Source organism: Danio rerio, chromosome 16, assembly GCF_049306965.1.
Source record: "Danio rerio strain Tuebingen ecotype United States chromosome 16, GRCz12tu, whole genome shotgun sequence".
Lineage (NCBI taxonomy): Eukaryota > Metazoa > Chordata > Actinopteri > Cypriniformes > Danionidae > Danio > Danio rerio.
The window spans coordinates 30746906-30765080 of NC_133191.1; the positions used below are offsets into that span (position 1 = coordinate 30746906).

At 39.1% G+C, this 18175-nt stretch overlaps 1 protein-coding gene and 1 long non-coding RNA gene across 3 annotated transcripts in view; both read right to left on the bottom strand.

Moving 5' to 3' along the window:
* LOC141378207 (uncharacterized) overlaps positions 1-18175 on the bottom strand; it is a 394144-nt gene that overhangs the window by 28985 nt on the left and 346984 nt on the right. The window lies entirely within an intron of this gene.
* On the bottom strand, positions 737-17459 carry nacad (NAC alpha domain containing). 2 transcript variants are annotated; one of them, XM_009292379.4, is made up of 9 exons: positions 17184-17459; positions 5657-10354; positions 5319-5570; positions 5140-5225; positions 3358-3429; positions 3109-3255; positions 2848-2979; positions 2574-2696; positions 737-857 (listed from the first exon to the last, which is right to left on the bottom strand). In XM_009292379.4, the coding sequence occupies exons 1-9, from the start codon at positions 17266-17268 to the stop codon at positions 843-845; spliced, it is 5610 nt and encodes a 1869-aa protein (XP_009290654.1). In that variant the 5' UTR covers positions 17269-17459; the 3' UTR covers positions 737-842. The 2 variants fall into 2 exon arrangements, with proteins under 2 accessions (XP_009290654.1, XP_003200246.2); XM_003200198.5 differs by having other exon boundaries at positions 5140-5228.

The following is an 18175-nucleotide window of genomic DNA, read 5'->3' on the forward strand; positions in this document are numbered from 1 at the left end:
CGGAGATCTCAGACTTTGTAATTTTTTGAAAAGTTTCACTTAGAGATCTTTTTTCCACAACAACACGCACACATCCACCTTATACTCCATATAGAAGGCATTAATAACCTTTTTTTTACACTGCAACTGAAGGATCAACCTCCCAACAAGGAAAACCAGCAACAATCAAGAAAGCATGATTACATGGGGTTATGGCTTTGCAATCAAAAAATGTGGTTATAATGGAAGTCAAAAGGCAAAAACAGCCACGAGCATAACAAAAGGGTTGTAAATTTGCCCATAGTGTATTACTGAAATTTACAAAATTGTCAAAGCATTTTCTTGAAATCAAAATAAGGTGTCACCAAAAATCATCCCGTTTGCTGAATCACAGAGAAGGTCAAATCAATGTGACTCAAAATCATCCCAAATTGGATGGTAATATCTCCAACAGCAAAATTTAAAAATGCTTCTACACCATAAAGATTGGTGTAATTTTTGTGCAGTTTTTACAATTTCTGTTTGCGAGACTGCATACGTGCACATATACCTTAGGTGAAAGTATTAAAATACTTTAGGTCAGATGCAAACCATCAGTGTTGAGGACAAAAGATTTTATTCCTACAATCTTCTGGTCTACCATTTGAGCCATTAAGGCAATATTTAAAAATGTGTATATTTAAAATGTACGATGATGCATTTCTTTTAGTAAGGTGAATTTATGTCATTTGTGGATAATGTGGGGGAAACAAACAGCTCTGGTTGTAACAGATTTATTTCAGCAGGAGTTTGGGAGGTGCAATATAGCAGCATTACTTGGGGAAGAAAACACGCAAGGGGTGGGAAAGATGTCTGCTCCTCTCTTACATGGTCAGCTCCTGAGAACACACACAAAAAGTGAAATATATCACTACCAGTCAAATGGCTTGTTTCTGTTTGTGATCAATTGCCCTATGTGCAGGTAATATCAAATGGAAGCTGAATATCAAATAGTTTGTGAATATCAATATATGCAATATTACAAATATAACGCCATTATAAAAGTAAGTATTGATATTTATATATTGAAAATTATGTTCTTAAAATTAAAATGGCAAAAATATCTATAAGAGATCCAAAAGAATATCCATGTAATTTGGACCATAGATATTTACATTAGATGTCACCTACGCTATTGGTGTCTGTTGGAAGGAATACGTCAATAGAGCCACCATTTTAGTACAGGGTAGCGCTCCTTTGAAATAAAGGTGGGACCAACCAGGACTGGGGTGGGAACGCGGACGTCACCTTATACAGCACAAAAGTCCAGCATCTTCTGATTGGCTTTAGTCTTGACTAGTGCGGTTGAATGACATTTGTCCTATGAGCACTGTACAAATGTTGCGGCGCTATTGACGATGCTCAGGGTCCATATGTGATATCTAGTGTGTATGTCTATCATTTGGACTAGGTATTGAAACTATGTCCGAAGGTAGAAATGCCAACTTGAATCTTATTAGTAGATTAGAAGGGTTTGATTGATGCCATGAGACAGATGGGATTAAGGTTTAGGAAGAAATTGTAACCGAGACCAGCTAGTAAGAGTTTTGCAAGTAAACCTCACTCCACTGGCCACAGGAGGTGCACTAGTGAATTATATTTGAGTCTTTAGCATTCTTGTTAGCACACCAACTGCCAATTATGGAAATGGCTATTTCAATCCAATGTTAAATTAGTAACATGCCCCAAATGCCTTGTTGGCAACTAGCTCTCAGCAATTTTCACATGGTCGCCCACTGAAGCTAAGCAGGGCTGTGCCTGGTCAGTACCTGGATGGAAGATGAAATAAAACTAGGTTGCTGCCAGATGTTGTGTTAATGAGACCAGGAGGGGGCGCTCAGCCTATGCTCTGTGTGGGTCCTAATGCCCTAGTATAATGATGGGGACTCTATACTGCTCAGTGAGTGCCGTCTTTTGGATAGGGTGTTAAACGGGAGGTCCAGAAATTCGATGGTGTAACCCGGTTGTGACTTTATCTTAAAAATCCCAGGATGTCATTGGAAAAAGAGTAGGGGTTTAACCCCGGCATCTTGGCCAAATTGCCCATTAGCCTCTGTCCATCATGGCCTCTTAACCATCCCCATATCATAGTTTACTTCTTTACTCTGTCTCATCCTCCATCTTTGGTGTGTGGTTTGACGCAATATGGCAGTCGTCGCGTCATCCACGTGGATGCTGCACACTGGTGGTGGATGAGGAAATCCCCTAAAAATGTGCTAAGCACTTGTCTTAAAAAGTGCTATATAACTGTAAGAAATTATTATTATTATTAATATTATTATTACATGGGAGTGAGGTTTATGAGTGTAACTGGTCATCTAGTAAACAAGTAAACCTCTATAGCAACTGAAATTAAATACTGCAGTCTTTAGGATACTTGTGCATGCTTCCGATGGTTCAAATCCCTCTAGAATAACATCAGGAGGTGTGACAGCAATGTTTTAGCATGTTGAATTGGACACAATCTGGTGTAAAAGTGAGTATTAGACTGTATCTTTTACAAATACTGTCAGTTATATGTGCTTAATAGCCAATATATGTAACCAATGTCTCACCATGATGGCATTGACAATGTCATTCTTGTTGTGGCGCAGTGCACGGACTGCTTTAGCTCGAGACACATTGGCTTGTGCCATCACCAGCTCGATATCTCTTTGTTCCAGTCCACCTTCGTCCAACTTTTAAACAGAGAATGAGGTTAGTTCTGTCAATATTTCAGTACATTATCATTTCTTCCACGAAAGAATGTTTGAATTTACACCAACGCAATGACAGAACATTAATTTGCAGTGATCTTTTCCTTTCAAAGTATAAAGGAAGGATGTGTACCTCCTCTTCTTCTTCGCTCTCTTCTTTTATAGTTAAGCTTGGGGTAATATCTGATGGTAGAGGCGAGGGGTCAAGAGGAACCTTAAATTTCTCTGCCGCTGCCTTGTGCACCTGCTGTGAAAGGTCCTCGATCTTACAAAGAGAGAGAGATGGAAAGCTCAGTCAACAAAGATCAAGATAAATATATAGGCATTCATCTTTCAAGGAATTATGTGCCATTGCAGCTGGCATTTGGACAATCTTATATTTTAAAATACAAACCTTGGCCTCTCCAAAGACTATGTATATATCTGAGGCAGGGCTTTTGAACACATCTGGACGTGTAATGACGAAGAGAATGTTCTTGGACTTCCGAATAGTGATGCGAGTCACTCCGTGGATCTGTTTTAGTCCAAGCTTTGACATTGCCTTGTAGTGATAACAACCACATGGGGGAAAAGAGCAGGTCAGATATGCAAATCACAGTGAGTCTTAAAGTGGCATGAAACCATTGTAGATGTCTGGTCTTACCTTTCGTGCTTTTTTCTCACTTCGACTTTGCTTGGCTCTGCTTACTGACTCATCAACAGGAGAGGGTGATAACTGAGAGATCAGATGAAGATATGAAGTTAAAAGACACCATTATACAACCTAGCATTGTTTAGTCACTACACATTCACCTAGAAACACTGCATAAAATATTTATTTGCAATGATCCTCGCAAATGTACATCTTTGTGGATGTCTCTGAATTGGATGTTCAGTGGTGCACTGCAGTTTTTTATTCATGCTGAATTTAATTCTTTAAAAAGAGTTAAAGAATCTGGTTTGACAAAATACATGCTAAAAATGAGAGTTGTTTTACATGTGTGTAAGTATGTTTAATAAAGAAGATGGCAAAAGGTTTTACGTTACTGCTATGGTCAGTATGGAACTATTACTTGAGTTAAGAACAAGTAGATACAATATGCAATGTTGCTTTTTAATAAAAAAAAAATGTTGTTATCAGCTAAATGCATCATGATTGGCTGATGAACATTGTAAGGAATACAATTATTTCAAATAAACAACTAAAGTTGTTCCTGTTATGTCTTGACCATATTACAATTCCATACTACTACTCCGAACAATTTTCACTTTTTTAAATTAAGGGTTTGAATGATATGTTTAAGAAATTAGTTCTACACACACTGTGGTTTTGAGGGCTTGAGGACAAAAAAAAAAACTGACAAATGTCTGTCGTGAAATACAACATCTGAACCATTTCTTTAGATATAGCAACTGTAATAATTCAGATAATTCTTGGCCAGTAGGGTTGGGTGATGTCGACCAATTTGGCATTGTACGATGTTTAATGTGAAACTTTGCGATGGATGATGGCATTGTTGTCGTAGGTGGCGGTAAATTAATTGTTTATGGATAATTAATTAATTCGTAACGAGTTAATTTTTTGTAGCCTACCGTTTCAACTACCTGACTCGCATGGTTTTACTCCTTTCCAAGTCATAAATAAATAAAGATAAGTTACACACAAATTGCCACCTGTCAATCACTTTTTGTAAAAGTAAATGCTGTGACATAACCTGTTAGATTCAAAAGACTGAAGAGTTGTTGGATAGAGATAAGATTAATTAAACATCACACTTATCAACTATAGTGAGATGCAATCCAGCAGTCCATCCTTGGAAAACTGTCCGACGTGCACTGCTCTTTAGGGTTTTATGCTCAAGACTGCTGGAGGTCAGACTGGCGCGTACGCTGCAGCGCATGACTGCGTATGTATGTATTTGTGTGTTTGTGTGTGTGGTTACGTGATGTGCGTTTATAGCGGTATAATGTGGAAAGAGGGGTTTTCAGAAATGCTAGGTGGAATGCCAATGTGGACGTGGATCGTTTTCGTGCTAAAATGCCATTTTAAAACTAAGACGTATTAGTGTAAACAAAGACTAAGAGTGTATTTTCGTGAACGGGTTGCTGCGGGGTGGCGGAGTATTGCGATGCCGGCTCAGCATTGTGATGTCTATCAGCCATTGGCAATGGACGATGGCATCATCTATCGACCCAAACCTAATGGCCACACATTTCTCTTGTCTTGACCATATCATCAACTTTGGTGTACTGTACATTATTTTCCAATCACTCAATAGCCTTTCAGTCCTTACATAAGAGAATTTTATTGGGTTACTCAGAGTAGAAGAAAACATTTAATATAATGTTAAGAAATTAAGTTAATCTGTACTTCAGCTTATGGAGATGGATTATCAATCTACTTGTACTTCAGTTTATGGAGATGGATTATCAATCTACTGCTCACCGGTGGATTTGAGGGTCTCAGCATTGTCCCACTGGGTTCTTCTAGCTCAGGCACTGAACCATCACTGTCAGTTTCATTACCAGAACCTACTAAAAACAGAAAGTAAAAATTCATACTTTTTGACTTGCTTCTTGATAAAGATGCTGATGCCTTGTGGCTAAAACAGATGATCCACCTACTGTTGTTTTTAAAGGGAAGATCCATATCATCTGGATCTTTTGATCTGTAGGTAATTGGACACATGTCCCGCTCTATGCTCTGCCTCTCAGCTTGCTTTTGCTGGGTTTTCACCAAGGAATCTGGTCTTGGCCGGATGCAAGGAAGTGTCTCTCTTTCATCCAACCGCTTCATTGTTCTTTGGACACAAGTATTGTCTGTTTGCCCAATAGATGTTGTAGACTGTGACTGTTCTGTTCGATGTCCCATACATACTACTCAAGAAAAACACATTACATGTATAATGTTAAATACTATTGCTTTCATTGGATGAAGCAAGTACAGAAAAGAAAAATATTACCTGCAAAGTTCTCATGTCTGCATGGGATTGCTGTCATGGCTGTTCGTTCACTTTCATGGTTGCATGTGTCTTGAATTGGAAACTGAGTCATTGTTGATTCCTCAGATTCCCATGCTGCTAAATCCATACTGCTTATTGCAGTTGTTTTGAGGGAACTTTGAGAGACAGGCTGACTGAGCTTGTTTGAAGGTGGTTGAATACGTGAAAAGCCTGCAGATGTTTGGGAGATATCTTGGATGGGCTGTGACTCCTGAATAGGAGTAGAGAGATCCTCCTCCTGGACAACTGTGGATAAACATTTGGGAGAGACCCTGTCTTGTTTTGAGCTGTCCACCCTAAGGGATGAACTGGCCCCTACATGATTGTCATTAATGTCTCTTGTGCTTTCCGTCAAACTTGCTCTGCTCAAAGAACTGTCTGGAAGTTCTTTCTGCTCATCTGTCTTTGTAACGTCTGCTGTCTGAGTTGCTACCACTGGCTCTGTATGAAGAGATTCTTTTAGATCAATGCAGCTAGAGTCAGGGGAGTAAAAAATTGATTGTTCTGGTTTTTGAACAGGTTCGGTTCTCTCTGCTAAAGAGACATCTTTGTTCTGTGGAGTTTTACCAATTTCCTCTTTCACTGAAAATATATCAAAGCTTGGAGTTTGATTACTTGTAGTCTTCATTTTCTTTTTTTGGCACTGGGTCTTTTCATTCTCCATTGAGTCTGAAACTGCAGTGTTGGTTTTAAGTGCATCAATTACCTTTGGTTTTGTGTCATGACCTAAATTAGCATTCCGTGCAGTTTTTGGTGTTGCCTCATTACACTCTGCTTGAGAAAGACCTGATTTATGTGAATCACCATCAGGCATTTTGTTCTGCTCCAGATACAAAACATTCTCTTTAAAATCTTGCACCCCTTTCTTTTGACGGGCTTTTGTTTCCCTCTTTCCCTTCTTATGTTGCTCAACTTTATCTTTTTCTTGATTAGGAAGGCCAGTTGTCGCTTGATCAAGAAGTTTTCTCTCAGTGCTTTTAGCTTCACCACTTGCTGTTTCATTTTTGATGTTCGGTATTAATTGAATTACTTTCTCCCCCACAACGTCATTGGAATTTGATGTCTCTTTATGCGAAACAGAAGTGTGTTGAACAATTGTGGCTTCTGAGGTGGCAACAATCTTTATATCAGTTGGTTTCTTTCTGAATGTGAAGGTGCCAAATGATCCTCCTTGCAAGTTGAAAGCAAGCTTGTTTTCTGAGATGGAGTCTGGTGGGGTAATTTGCTGAGAATTTGACAGACTCTGAATTGGAGCAAGGTAATCAGACGGTTTAGAAATTACATTTTTGGAAGATCCACAAAGGCCAGTGCACTCTGGTGAAATGATTGATGTTAATGTACCACAAGTTTCAAGATCCCTAGATTGATCAGAATCTACTTCAGTACTTTCCTTTCTTAATTTGTCTGTAGATAAATCCTCTGGAATGTTAAAATCTGCGTTTGGAGTTTGATCCTTCACATCTTTCCCATCATTTGAAAGCATATTCAATGCAAGTTCTGACGGAATTAAGGGTGTGCAAGTTTTTTCTGGATCATTCCATGATGACACCAGGCTTTTTTCAGAACTGCAGTGTATGAGTGCATTGCTCTCTGGATTTTGAAGGTTATTTGCATCATCTTCACCTCCTCCTGCTTCTGAAAGATCTTGGATTGATCTCCAACTGGCAATGTTTGACTCAACCACCCCAACATCTATGTCTGCCATCTTCTCTGGGAGGTCACAATATCGGTTGTTGTCCTCATCATCACCCATGATGTCTTCTCCAGCAGCAATGTTATGAGCAACAGACAAACCTTTACTGTGCACTGATCTAGCTATCTCACACATTAAAAGATTTTCAGCCTCAAAGTCACAGCATTCACTTAAAGACAAGGGATCTCTAGGTGTCCAACTGTCTGAATAAAGGTGCCTTTCTGTCAGGCTGCTCTCAGAGTTCTCTTTCTTGGGTGAAATGACAAGCCTGCTGTACGTGGAACATGACATGTTTTGAGAACCATGGTTTACATCATCATTGGCAGGTTGATTTTCTGTCAGATTATCTTGATTCATGGGACGTTCAAATTGTAAAACATCAGCTGAACTCAAGTTATCTGCCATGTCACACAGTTCAGGATAGGCACAAACTGGAATGTTTGTGGGGCTGCATTCATCCAGATATGTTAGTTGGGGAACTCCCTTGTTTAGGTCATTGGTTGCAGTTTCAGTTGGCTGCAATGATATATAAGTTAGCTCCATGCTATTTCCAAGTTTCTGATCCAATTGTTGGCAACCATCTGCATTAGTCTTATAGGATGTGTCAGCAGCTGTAGCTCCTTCCAAAGAAGAATCCATTGTAGTTTCATTTTGTTTTAGCTTGTCCTGGGAAACAGCTGATGTTGGATTATCTGTGGGGGCCGGCTGTGCTTTCTCTGATGTTGAGGGATCTCTACTCTCTTTGCCTTCCTCATCTTTTGTTTTGATCTGTGCAGTCAATTCTCTTGAAATCTCACCCTTTAGCGGCTTTGTTTCTGAAAGTTGTATGATTTTGCTCTCATCACGAACATTACTCTCTGCCATATCCTCATGTAGTTCTGCATGTGGAAGCTCAGATGATCCAGAGGATATCTCCATCTCACTCTCACTGCCAGAGGATTCAGGCTTCGCATGGCTTACTGACTGGTCAGGTTCGTCTGGCCCAGGAAATTTTTGTGAGAGTTCTGCATGCTTCTCTGTGCTGTACAGATGATCATCTTCATCCCCATTATAAGACGTGGAATCAATTGACTCCTCAGTGTCATCCTGATAAGCAAAGGATTCATCTACACCCTCATTTATTGAGTTCTCTGAAAGGGAATTTAAAAAGGATGCAGAGGTATCATCCTCATTCTGGTCTTCTACTCCCCTTTCACCCCTATTAGCTGCTTCTTGCTGCTCTGCATTGTTGTCATTATCCACATCTTCTCCGTCACACTCATCTTCATCATACTCATCATCATACTCATCTACATCAGCCTCCTCCTCACCAGCAGCATAGGCATCAACATCATTCCCCTGTTCATCATCTGTGGGGAACAAGGTTATATCCATGGAATCTGCCTGGAATATCAGACTTCCATGAAAAGGCAACATAGAAGCAGGAATCATTGCATCACTCTCAGGCCCATCATCCCTAGAGTAGCCGTGGAACAGAGGAAAAGAGGATCCTATCTCGAGATATGAACTATTACTGTCTATAGTCTCTGGAGAGTGAGTGACAGGGGTTTTGCTTTCTGCATCAAGTGCAGAAGCTGCATTATCTTCTAATGTTAGAGCAGGATCTAGGCTCACAGATGGCTCTGAGAAACAGGCATTGAAATCCATTTCAAGACTGTGATATGGGTCATTAATTGCTTGTGTTGCATCAGGAGTTCTAGCCCTCGGAGAGCCCTCAGAAATTTCTGTGTCCTGCTGGCAGTCTCTATCTTTCTTGCTGCTTCTCTCTTGTGTGGAAACATGTTCTGTCACCCAATGAGGCCTACAGGCATCTCTTGTAAGTATATTTACCTTACAGGCTGCATTTTCAAGCAACTCTGGCAATTCTGGCTTACCCAGGCAAGCATCTTTATAATTGGTAGTAAACTCGTCTCCAAGGTCATCGCCGATCTCTGACAGGGAGCCTACATAGCAAGCAGGAGCGTCTTGTAACTCTGCCTCAGCTGTTAAGTTTGGGGAACAAGAGTGGGAGGTGCTGGAGGTGTACGAGGTCCAGCTGCCTCCCTCAGCAGTAATGTAGGAGCCAGAGGGAGAGGTTGGAGGGGAACATAGGTCAGACTCATCAGTTGGAGAACCTGGACATTGGCTCGGGCTCCCTGGGCGCCATGGTTGCTTAAGATGTGAGCAATAAGCCATCTTAATGGGGGTGGAAGGGGCTGTATAGTAGCGATCTGGATCAAGTCCTGGCAGTACACCAATGCGCTGTGGGTCAACAATGTAGGGAGGTTCGGAAAATGACAAGGAAGGCACTTCACCCTGAGATAAAGACAGCGGTTCTTCCTCATTTTCTGGGAAAAGAGTACTGCTGTCTGTCGATTCGGCATCTCTCACTTTGGACTCTAGAACTTGACATTCAAGTATCTGACCTAAGGCTTTCTCCTGTTCTGGCTCTGAAGTCACACTCTTACCCTGATCTACAATAGGACACACCTGACCAGTGTCTAGCTTTGCTTTTTCATCTAGCCCAATAGTGCTTTTCTTGGAGGTTTCTGTGGGCTGGTTTACTGAACTAGACTTTTCTTGACCTCTTTGTTTTTCTTGCAGCATTCCACTCTGCGTCTCCATATTTCTCAGCAGTGCCTCTTGTCCCATTACCACCCTTGAGTCCATGGTCTCTGGCTCCTGAAAGTCACTTTCAATTTCTGATCCAGTTAGGACTTTGATTCGTTCCATTTTCATGGGACCTCGTCTGCATGCTCCTCTACCAAACCGCCCTATTGGTCGTCCCATAGTCCCAAAATGACCCTCAAATTCAAAACTTGCACCCTCAGGTTGTGGGCGAGGAGAAGTTGTTGGTTTAGCCATCACCAGGCGGGGTCCAAAAGGAGTACATAATGGAGAGAGTTTAGGAGGGCTGCTGGCAGAGGGACTGGAGGCACTGTCTGTAGGAGTTGAAGCTGAAGAACTGGATGTTTGTCCAGACAGATCTAAAAGATTGAGGGGGAAAAAGAATGTTTAGTTGCATATATGAAAATCTTCACAGATTATTTTATTCAGGCTTACACACATGCATGAACATTGTTAGTTTTTTTTTTTTTTTACAGCAAACAGCAGTGTTAACAGTAACATTAATAAAAGTGTTTAAAAAGTGAACAAAGAATTATAAAGTGGATACATCAAAATTTAACCAGCCATCTTTGAAGCCGTCTGTGTTGCCCCAAACATAAAACTTCTCTTAGTAGTGTCACTTGAATGTCACTGTGTAAATTATTCAACACAATATTGCAAAAGGTCATCTGAACCACAGTTATATAAATTGTTTTAAAGTGGACTGCATGCAATAAATACAGCAAAACAAATTAATAAATTCTCATAAGACAACTAGCAGCAGCATCCTAAAAAGATACTTTGATATACTGCCGAAAAAAAAGATATTGTTCAAAATACTTTGATAGGTAGACATTTAGTGTTTGTACATTCGCTTGTTCACAAGCCCTGATCAAACTTAAGGATATCATGACTGAACTATTTTGGTTTATACAAGAGAGTGAGGCTGTTTTGGGACAGGGTGTGAAGAGGCATGAATGGTCAGCTCCGTGGGGAGCATTTTAATGTCCACAGAGTAATTGGATGTCTTTTGAAAACAAGGCTCTTTTTGCCTGCATGGCAAACATGGAGTGACAGCACAGATTTTAAAGAGAGCTAAATATGCCGCAGTGTCAGCAGAAATCTCTTTTTCCTCTGGATTTCTCACTGCATGCACACACAATGTATTTGCATGTATAAAAACAGAAGAAAAGACAAAACATTTGTCTATGTGTATAATTGAATACATGTAGATAACCCTTTCAAAATAAATAAAATAACAGTTTTCAAAAATCTAACACTTTTACTATTAAAAAGCGTGGGACTGTCAGCTGGCATAGCTGCAACAGTCAGTAGACATATGATACAGCCAGTGATAGTCATCATGGAGCTCATTATACACAACTGATGCATAAAATTCAGTGTATTTCATTTGTAAATGTCGATTTTTTTTTTCGCAACATGATTAGCACAGAATAGTTGTTAGCTCTTCACCCACTGCATGTATTATCTGACAGTTTAATCCATGGCAAAATGGAGCTGCTATTAATATATATTTGTCAGTGCACAATCTCATCTTGCTGACTTGGTTTCACAATGGCTAAATTGCTATTATTGTCATTAATAATCCTTTTCACATTGTTAACCGCGTGTTTCTATTATATTGTATATAATAAGTATAAAAAACATGGTTTTTGAAAATACTGATGTATTATTTGGAGCTTCAAGTTTGCCTTTGCAACATTTTAGACTTAAGATGCAAGCAGATTAATCTGAGCACATGAAAGCATCAATAACACTTAAAGGCACGGTTGCAGACCTGAAATATCAATGTCATACATATGCACACCTGTATATAGCCAATTTTTTGGGGACTTCCAACGCAATCTCACGGCAATTCGTAACTTTTTGATTTAGTGGCTAATTGGTATGAATTTGTATTATCTAATTCATACAATTGAGTATGATTTGCTCATCACCTAATGATGGTTGGGGTTAGGGGTGGGGTTGGGTGCCATGCTCGTACATTTTCATATGGCTGAACTGAAGGCTCGGTTACAGAACTAAAATATAAATGTCATACACATGCACACGTGTACAGCCAACTTTATGGGGAATTCCAATGCAATCTCACGGCAATTCGTAGATTTTTAATTTAGTGGCTAATTCGTACAATTTTAGTATGATTTGCTCATCACCCAATGATGGTTGGGGTTATGGGTGGGGTTGGGTGCCACTCCTCCTTTTTAAAATCATATATTTTCATACGACTGAACTCATACGAATCGAACGAATTAGCCATTAAACTGACAAAATGTAAACTACTTTCGTTTTCTCGTAAGATCAGGCTGGGACTTCCCACAGACGTAATGATTTTTATACTGCACAAACTGTATATACCCCAACCGTACTCCTAAACCCAACTCTCACAGGAAACAATCTGCATTTTTACATTTTCGAAAACACCTACATTTTGAGGAATACAAGGCACACATACAGACACACAATCTTTCCTTTCTTATTAGGCCACTGTCTTATTTGCCCTTCATATCGTGTTTCACTTTCTCTGAATTTCTCTCTCTCTCTCTCTCTCTCTCTCTCTCTCTCTCTCTCTCTCTGCCTCTGCTTTCCCTCAATGCATCACCATCTTATACCCTCCCACTTTTCTCTTCTTGGTGTCCTAAAAACGTCACTACAAGCCAGATCCAACTTATTGTGCGATAATAATGTCTATCATTGTCTGTTCATCACATCAGCCAAACCTTAAGATAAATTTTTCATGCTTGCGCATACTTAACAGTATATGTATGTGTGTATGTTTGTGAGACTGTAGGCTAATTGTTCTGCTTAGTCATGATTCAAAAAGATAACGTCACACATTCTGTTTACTGCACAAGGCAACACTGTTTTGGAGCAATCAATGAATCTGAGAGGTCTTTGTTGCAAAGTCACTATGGAGAAAGGCAGAAGTGTGTGTGCAGGTTTTGCACACTTTGTCCAGCTCCAAGTTACACCTGCTCCCGGCCCTCCTCAAATAAAACAACAGATGGACTTACGGGTGTAAATGTACATCTGACCTCTTTTTGAGTGTCCTTCACTCTTAACCCCCTGCTGCTTGCCAGGAGGAGTAAGTGGCGCTAGAATTCACCTCTTTGGATCCCAAATCTTAAAACTTTATCATAAATCATGAGTTTAAAACATCATATGCTTTCATATTGACTAAATCCTTTGAGCAATATAATGCAGATGTGATCAATCCATATAAAACATCAAATTCTGTAATTGTGAAGCAATGGTTGACTGAACAATGCTTAGTCCTTGGAGAAAAGTGAATCTAAATGATGAAACATCCCTGTTAGCTTAACAATAGATTCCCCTTTGGCGGGTCTTTCTCATGCCAGCTGCAATATGAAACTTGTCAACAGAAAAAAGGCTTTGAAAATCCTTTCGCAGCTGAAAACTTGCAAATCTTTAAGCTTTTTGCTTGAGAAATTCACAAGGGGTTCTTTTCACTCTACATTTAACACTGTGTTGTTGCCATCCTAAATGCAGGTGAAGGTAGGTTTAACACCTGTACTTCAAAAGTGTGGTTTAGCACTGCTTTTTACTGGGGTTATGGTGTAAATCCCACATCGTGATGTCAAACATGTGCAATGTGAACTGATGCTTTGTTAGTATGTTACGGCTAGATTGGCAGCAACTGACATCCCTCACAACTGTATGCCTTAGACATAAAATAATTATTTTAATATATTTCTGCATTGCTAAACCAGTATTTACTGTCACAATGTCTAAATATGATGGATATGCATTAGCTATAAGAGGAGATCCTTTAGTCTAACAGTGTTATATTCGTTGATGCAATTTTTTGTCATATTTTTCGTGATGAACAAGTTTCTACTGATGAAAACTAAATAAAAACTAAGTGATGATGACAACACTATAATAAAAAGATAGTGACATTTTCGTTGACTAATAAAAATGAGATGAGAATGTGATTGAGGGACAAATTTTGGTTTATATCCAGTCAGAATTAATCTTGGTGTGTGATGCATGATGCACACACACATTTGAAAAGTTAGACGTGGGATGCGATTACATTATCTTCCATAGGGGCATCTGTCTGTCTGATTAAACTATAATGACATGGCAACAGCTGAGAGAAAAAGAAGGTTCATTATTTGTATGTTTGCATTATTTGTATAAGTAAATAAACCAAATATACTTTAGTCAACTAAATCTAGAGTAGATTTAGTCTACTAAAATATTATGAGATTTAGTCAACTAAAACTAAAATGATCCATAAAATGGAATTAAATCATAAATTAATCAAAATTTGCTGTCAAAATTAACACTGTAGTCTAAAAAATCTATTTATAGGATAAACTTGATAGCAATCTGCAATATGTGTTCAAATACTGCATTTGAACCCAATATTTGTAAAAAGTACACAGTGTAAAATGAGAAATTATTAAAATGTTGGACAAGCATCAATATAATAAAGTTGAAGTAATATTCTAGCTTGAAGCCTAAAATTAAGTCGGCACACGATTCATGATGGCTAATTGACTAGCCAATATTATAATCTTTCAAATGTTGAAGTCAAGTTTGGGTCAAACAAATCCCTTCAACAACATTTCCAGTAATATTTTGAGGAGAGAAACGGAGTAAACACAAAAACTTTGTTGAACTACAGTAGTTGCTAAATAATAATTGTTTTAAACCTCCTGATTTTCTTTATAGTGTAAAATTTTACAATACAAATAAGATTAACTGTTAACCTCGGGACAGTTATGAGCAGTGTGAAACGTGGCGCAAGATTGTTTGCCCGGGGTTTACAATAAACTATTTCATTCATTCATTTTCTTTTCGGCTTAGTCTCTTTATTAATCAGGGGTTGCCACAGCGGAATAAACCGCCAACTTATCCAGCATATGTTTTAAGCAGTGGATGCCATTCCAGCCACAACCCAGTACTGGGAAACACCCATATACTCTGACATGTACACACATTATGGCCAATTTAGCATGCACGATTCACCTGTACCGCATGTCTTTGGTTTTTTTGGGAAACCGGAGCACCCGGAGGGAGCCCATGTAAACAAGTGAAGAACATGCAAACTCCACACAGAAATGCCAACTGACCCAGCCGGGGCTCAAACCAGTGACATTCTTGCTGTGAGGCTATTGCGCTAACCACTCCGCCACAGTGTTGCCATGAACTATTTTAAATGTGAAAAGTTCTATAATGGATTATATATGGAACTGGCCTTATTAACACAAATGCTCAACTAGAGCAGCCTTCAGCACAGACAAATTAACCCCAATTGTCTGATCATCTAATGTCAACCTATCTGATTCCTTCGGTATGCATGTGATGTAATTGAGAGGGACTGAATAGAAGCAGGCCAAGCAAACTCGATCAACATCCACTCAGCTTATCTAGCTCTTCCACTGTGCCAACACATTATTCAATTAAAGAACATCTCTGCTACTTTCAAGTGCCTTTAAATATTCAATACCAGTTCAGTACCAATGAAATCTGAATAGAGATAAATGAAAATGAAACATAAAGGAGTGTGTGTGTGTGTGTGTGTTGTATTATAGCCAATGCACCAAATTCCTTTCTGAGCCCATTAGATTAATATGAATTCAATTTTAATGCTGACAATACAAATCATACACAGAACTGCATCATCACCAGGTGGGCCTTTAAAAGATGCTGTCATTTTCCAGGCTGCTATCTAATACCACACCCTTATCACCGCTAAACACAACCATTATTGTGCCTCATACAGTTTTGTGATGCCATATATTTGATTTAGAGTTTGCCGAGACAGCTATAGACTTTTTTTTTCTTACAAGAACTCGGTCCCAGGTCTCCTTTCGTATTAGTTCTTATTAGTTCAACCATCTAAAGATAGTTCTGACAAACTGTCACACATTTTTTAGGACAATCTTTCCAATCATTCTCTCACACAGACCGTATATACAGTGCTCAGCAGAGATGAGTGAACCCCTCACAATTCTCTCATTTAAAGTAATATTGTCTATAGGAAGCTTTTCAATATTACATTTGTGCATGTACATTAGATTAGTCACTACTGAAGCCAAGTCTGGAACTTATCTAACAAAATAACATACAATAATGGTTCAAAGATTAGTAGCCCAAATTTATGTTATAGAAAAATATAAAAAAACATTTTAAAAATAGCAAAAATCAAGAGAAACAAAAAATATATACAATGTTGTTGAAATTTGCAGTTTGTAATTGTTTTTTTTTTTTTTTGCTTGAATTTAAATGTATTATATTTTCATTTCTAAAGATGTTTAGTGGCTAAAATATTATATATATATATATATATATATATATATATATATATATATATATATATATATATATATATATATATATATATATATATATATATATATATGTTTAATAAATCTGTTTTGTTCAAATTCACCAAAATACATTGCTTATATTCTTTGAGAAATGGAACATATTAATTTCCAAAATGGGGAGTACTCAATTATGCTGAGCACTGTCCATACACACTACGCGTACTCGTTGTTTACTAATTAATTAATTAATATTATGAACAACATAAGCCTTACGTATAAGGAGATTAAAAGATAAAGAAGATTAAAATCATGTGCTTAAAACATCACTTCATTTTAAATCTAATTATGAAGCTCTCTTGAATGAAGTTCAGATATACACCAGCATTTAAGTAATTTGTAACAACGTTATCCATTGTTTATCCTACTTAACATATCGGTGCCCCTCACCAAACACATCAGATTAACATTACATTAGATCAGATGCATTTCATGCAGGCATGTTATGGACACCTATGCACTTGTCCTAAACAGCCTTGATCTCGAATGATGCTGTATCTTGGGGTCCTGAGAGAGTGATGCTGTGTCATGCTCTTGTAATTGCAGGCAGGAAAGAGGAGAGAGAGAGGGAGTGTGTTTGTGTGTATGCATGTGTGTGTGTGTGTAATACAACCACTTAGCACACACAATGCTCTTTTAGATCTCTGCTGGATGATGTTTATGGGTGCGGCTGGATGTGTTCCTGATTTCTGGCTCACCGTCCGAGCAGATAATTCTATTAGACACATGAGCAGCGTCATCATCCGAGCATCCTTTGTGTTACTCCTACTCTTACACCCCTCATGTTGCATGCAGTGAAGTGTGTGTGTGTGTGTGTGTGTTTGCTTACCTGGTCCTGGTAGCTCTGAATGTGAGTCTCCAGAGTCCAGAAGGCTCTGCGTGGGGCCGCTGCGATGTGCATTCTCACCAGGCATATCCACAGCCTCTGACGCACTGCCTTAAAAAACCGGAGCCAGCAAACACTGAGGATGGAGAAAAACAACTGGATGCTGCCTCCTCAGTGCAGAGATACAGATCTGTGTTCACTCTGGTGCATTTATGTCAGCCTGCATGAGAGAGAGAGAGAGGGGCTGCAGAGCCACGCTGGTAGCAGCATGGGAAATGTGAGCGTGAGCTGCAGTATTTTCTCTCATTACGATGAAGCCCGCCTCAATCCTTCTCTCTCTCTCTCTCTCTCTCTCTCTCTCTCTCTAGGTTTCATTACCCCTCCCTTCCTCACTGCTGTGCTGCCTCATTCCCTCCCTCTCTCGCTCTCCTTTTCTCCTGCACTCCCTTCTGGGTGAAACTGGGTCTTGGACAATGATGTCAGCAGATTTCAGGATGCTCTTGGAGGCTGGGGGACAGTAATACAAAACACAGCAGGATGTAAGATAGAGATGATGTGCACTGAAAAACCTAATCTAATCTTGTAAGCACTTGGATGATTTAAGCTGAACTTGTAGCCTGGATATGATGATGTTTGGTTGTTTTGGTGTGCTGAACTGCTTTAAAACTAGAGGTTTAGGGAGATTAGTAGATTAGTTTTGAGAGATTATTGGATACAGTGTTTATTGTAACTGATTTATCTGTTGAACATCATTTTTAAAGAAGCATTAGCATGCATGGTGATGGAAGCTGCAATAGATTGTGTATGAGATAGCTTCTTGTACAAGGCAGGACTTGTATTTGTCTGTTGGGAATTAGATCATTTGCGGATTGCTATTTCTGGGATCTCTTGTGAGTGACAGGATGTCCAGTCTTTTGTCCTTGTGCCAGTAAACATCTTAGAAAAGATGTTTGTGTTGGCCGGAGATTAAATATTACAAGGAGGCAACGGTAGCA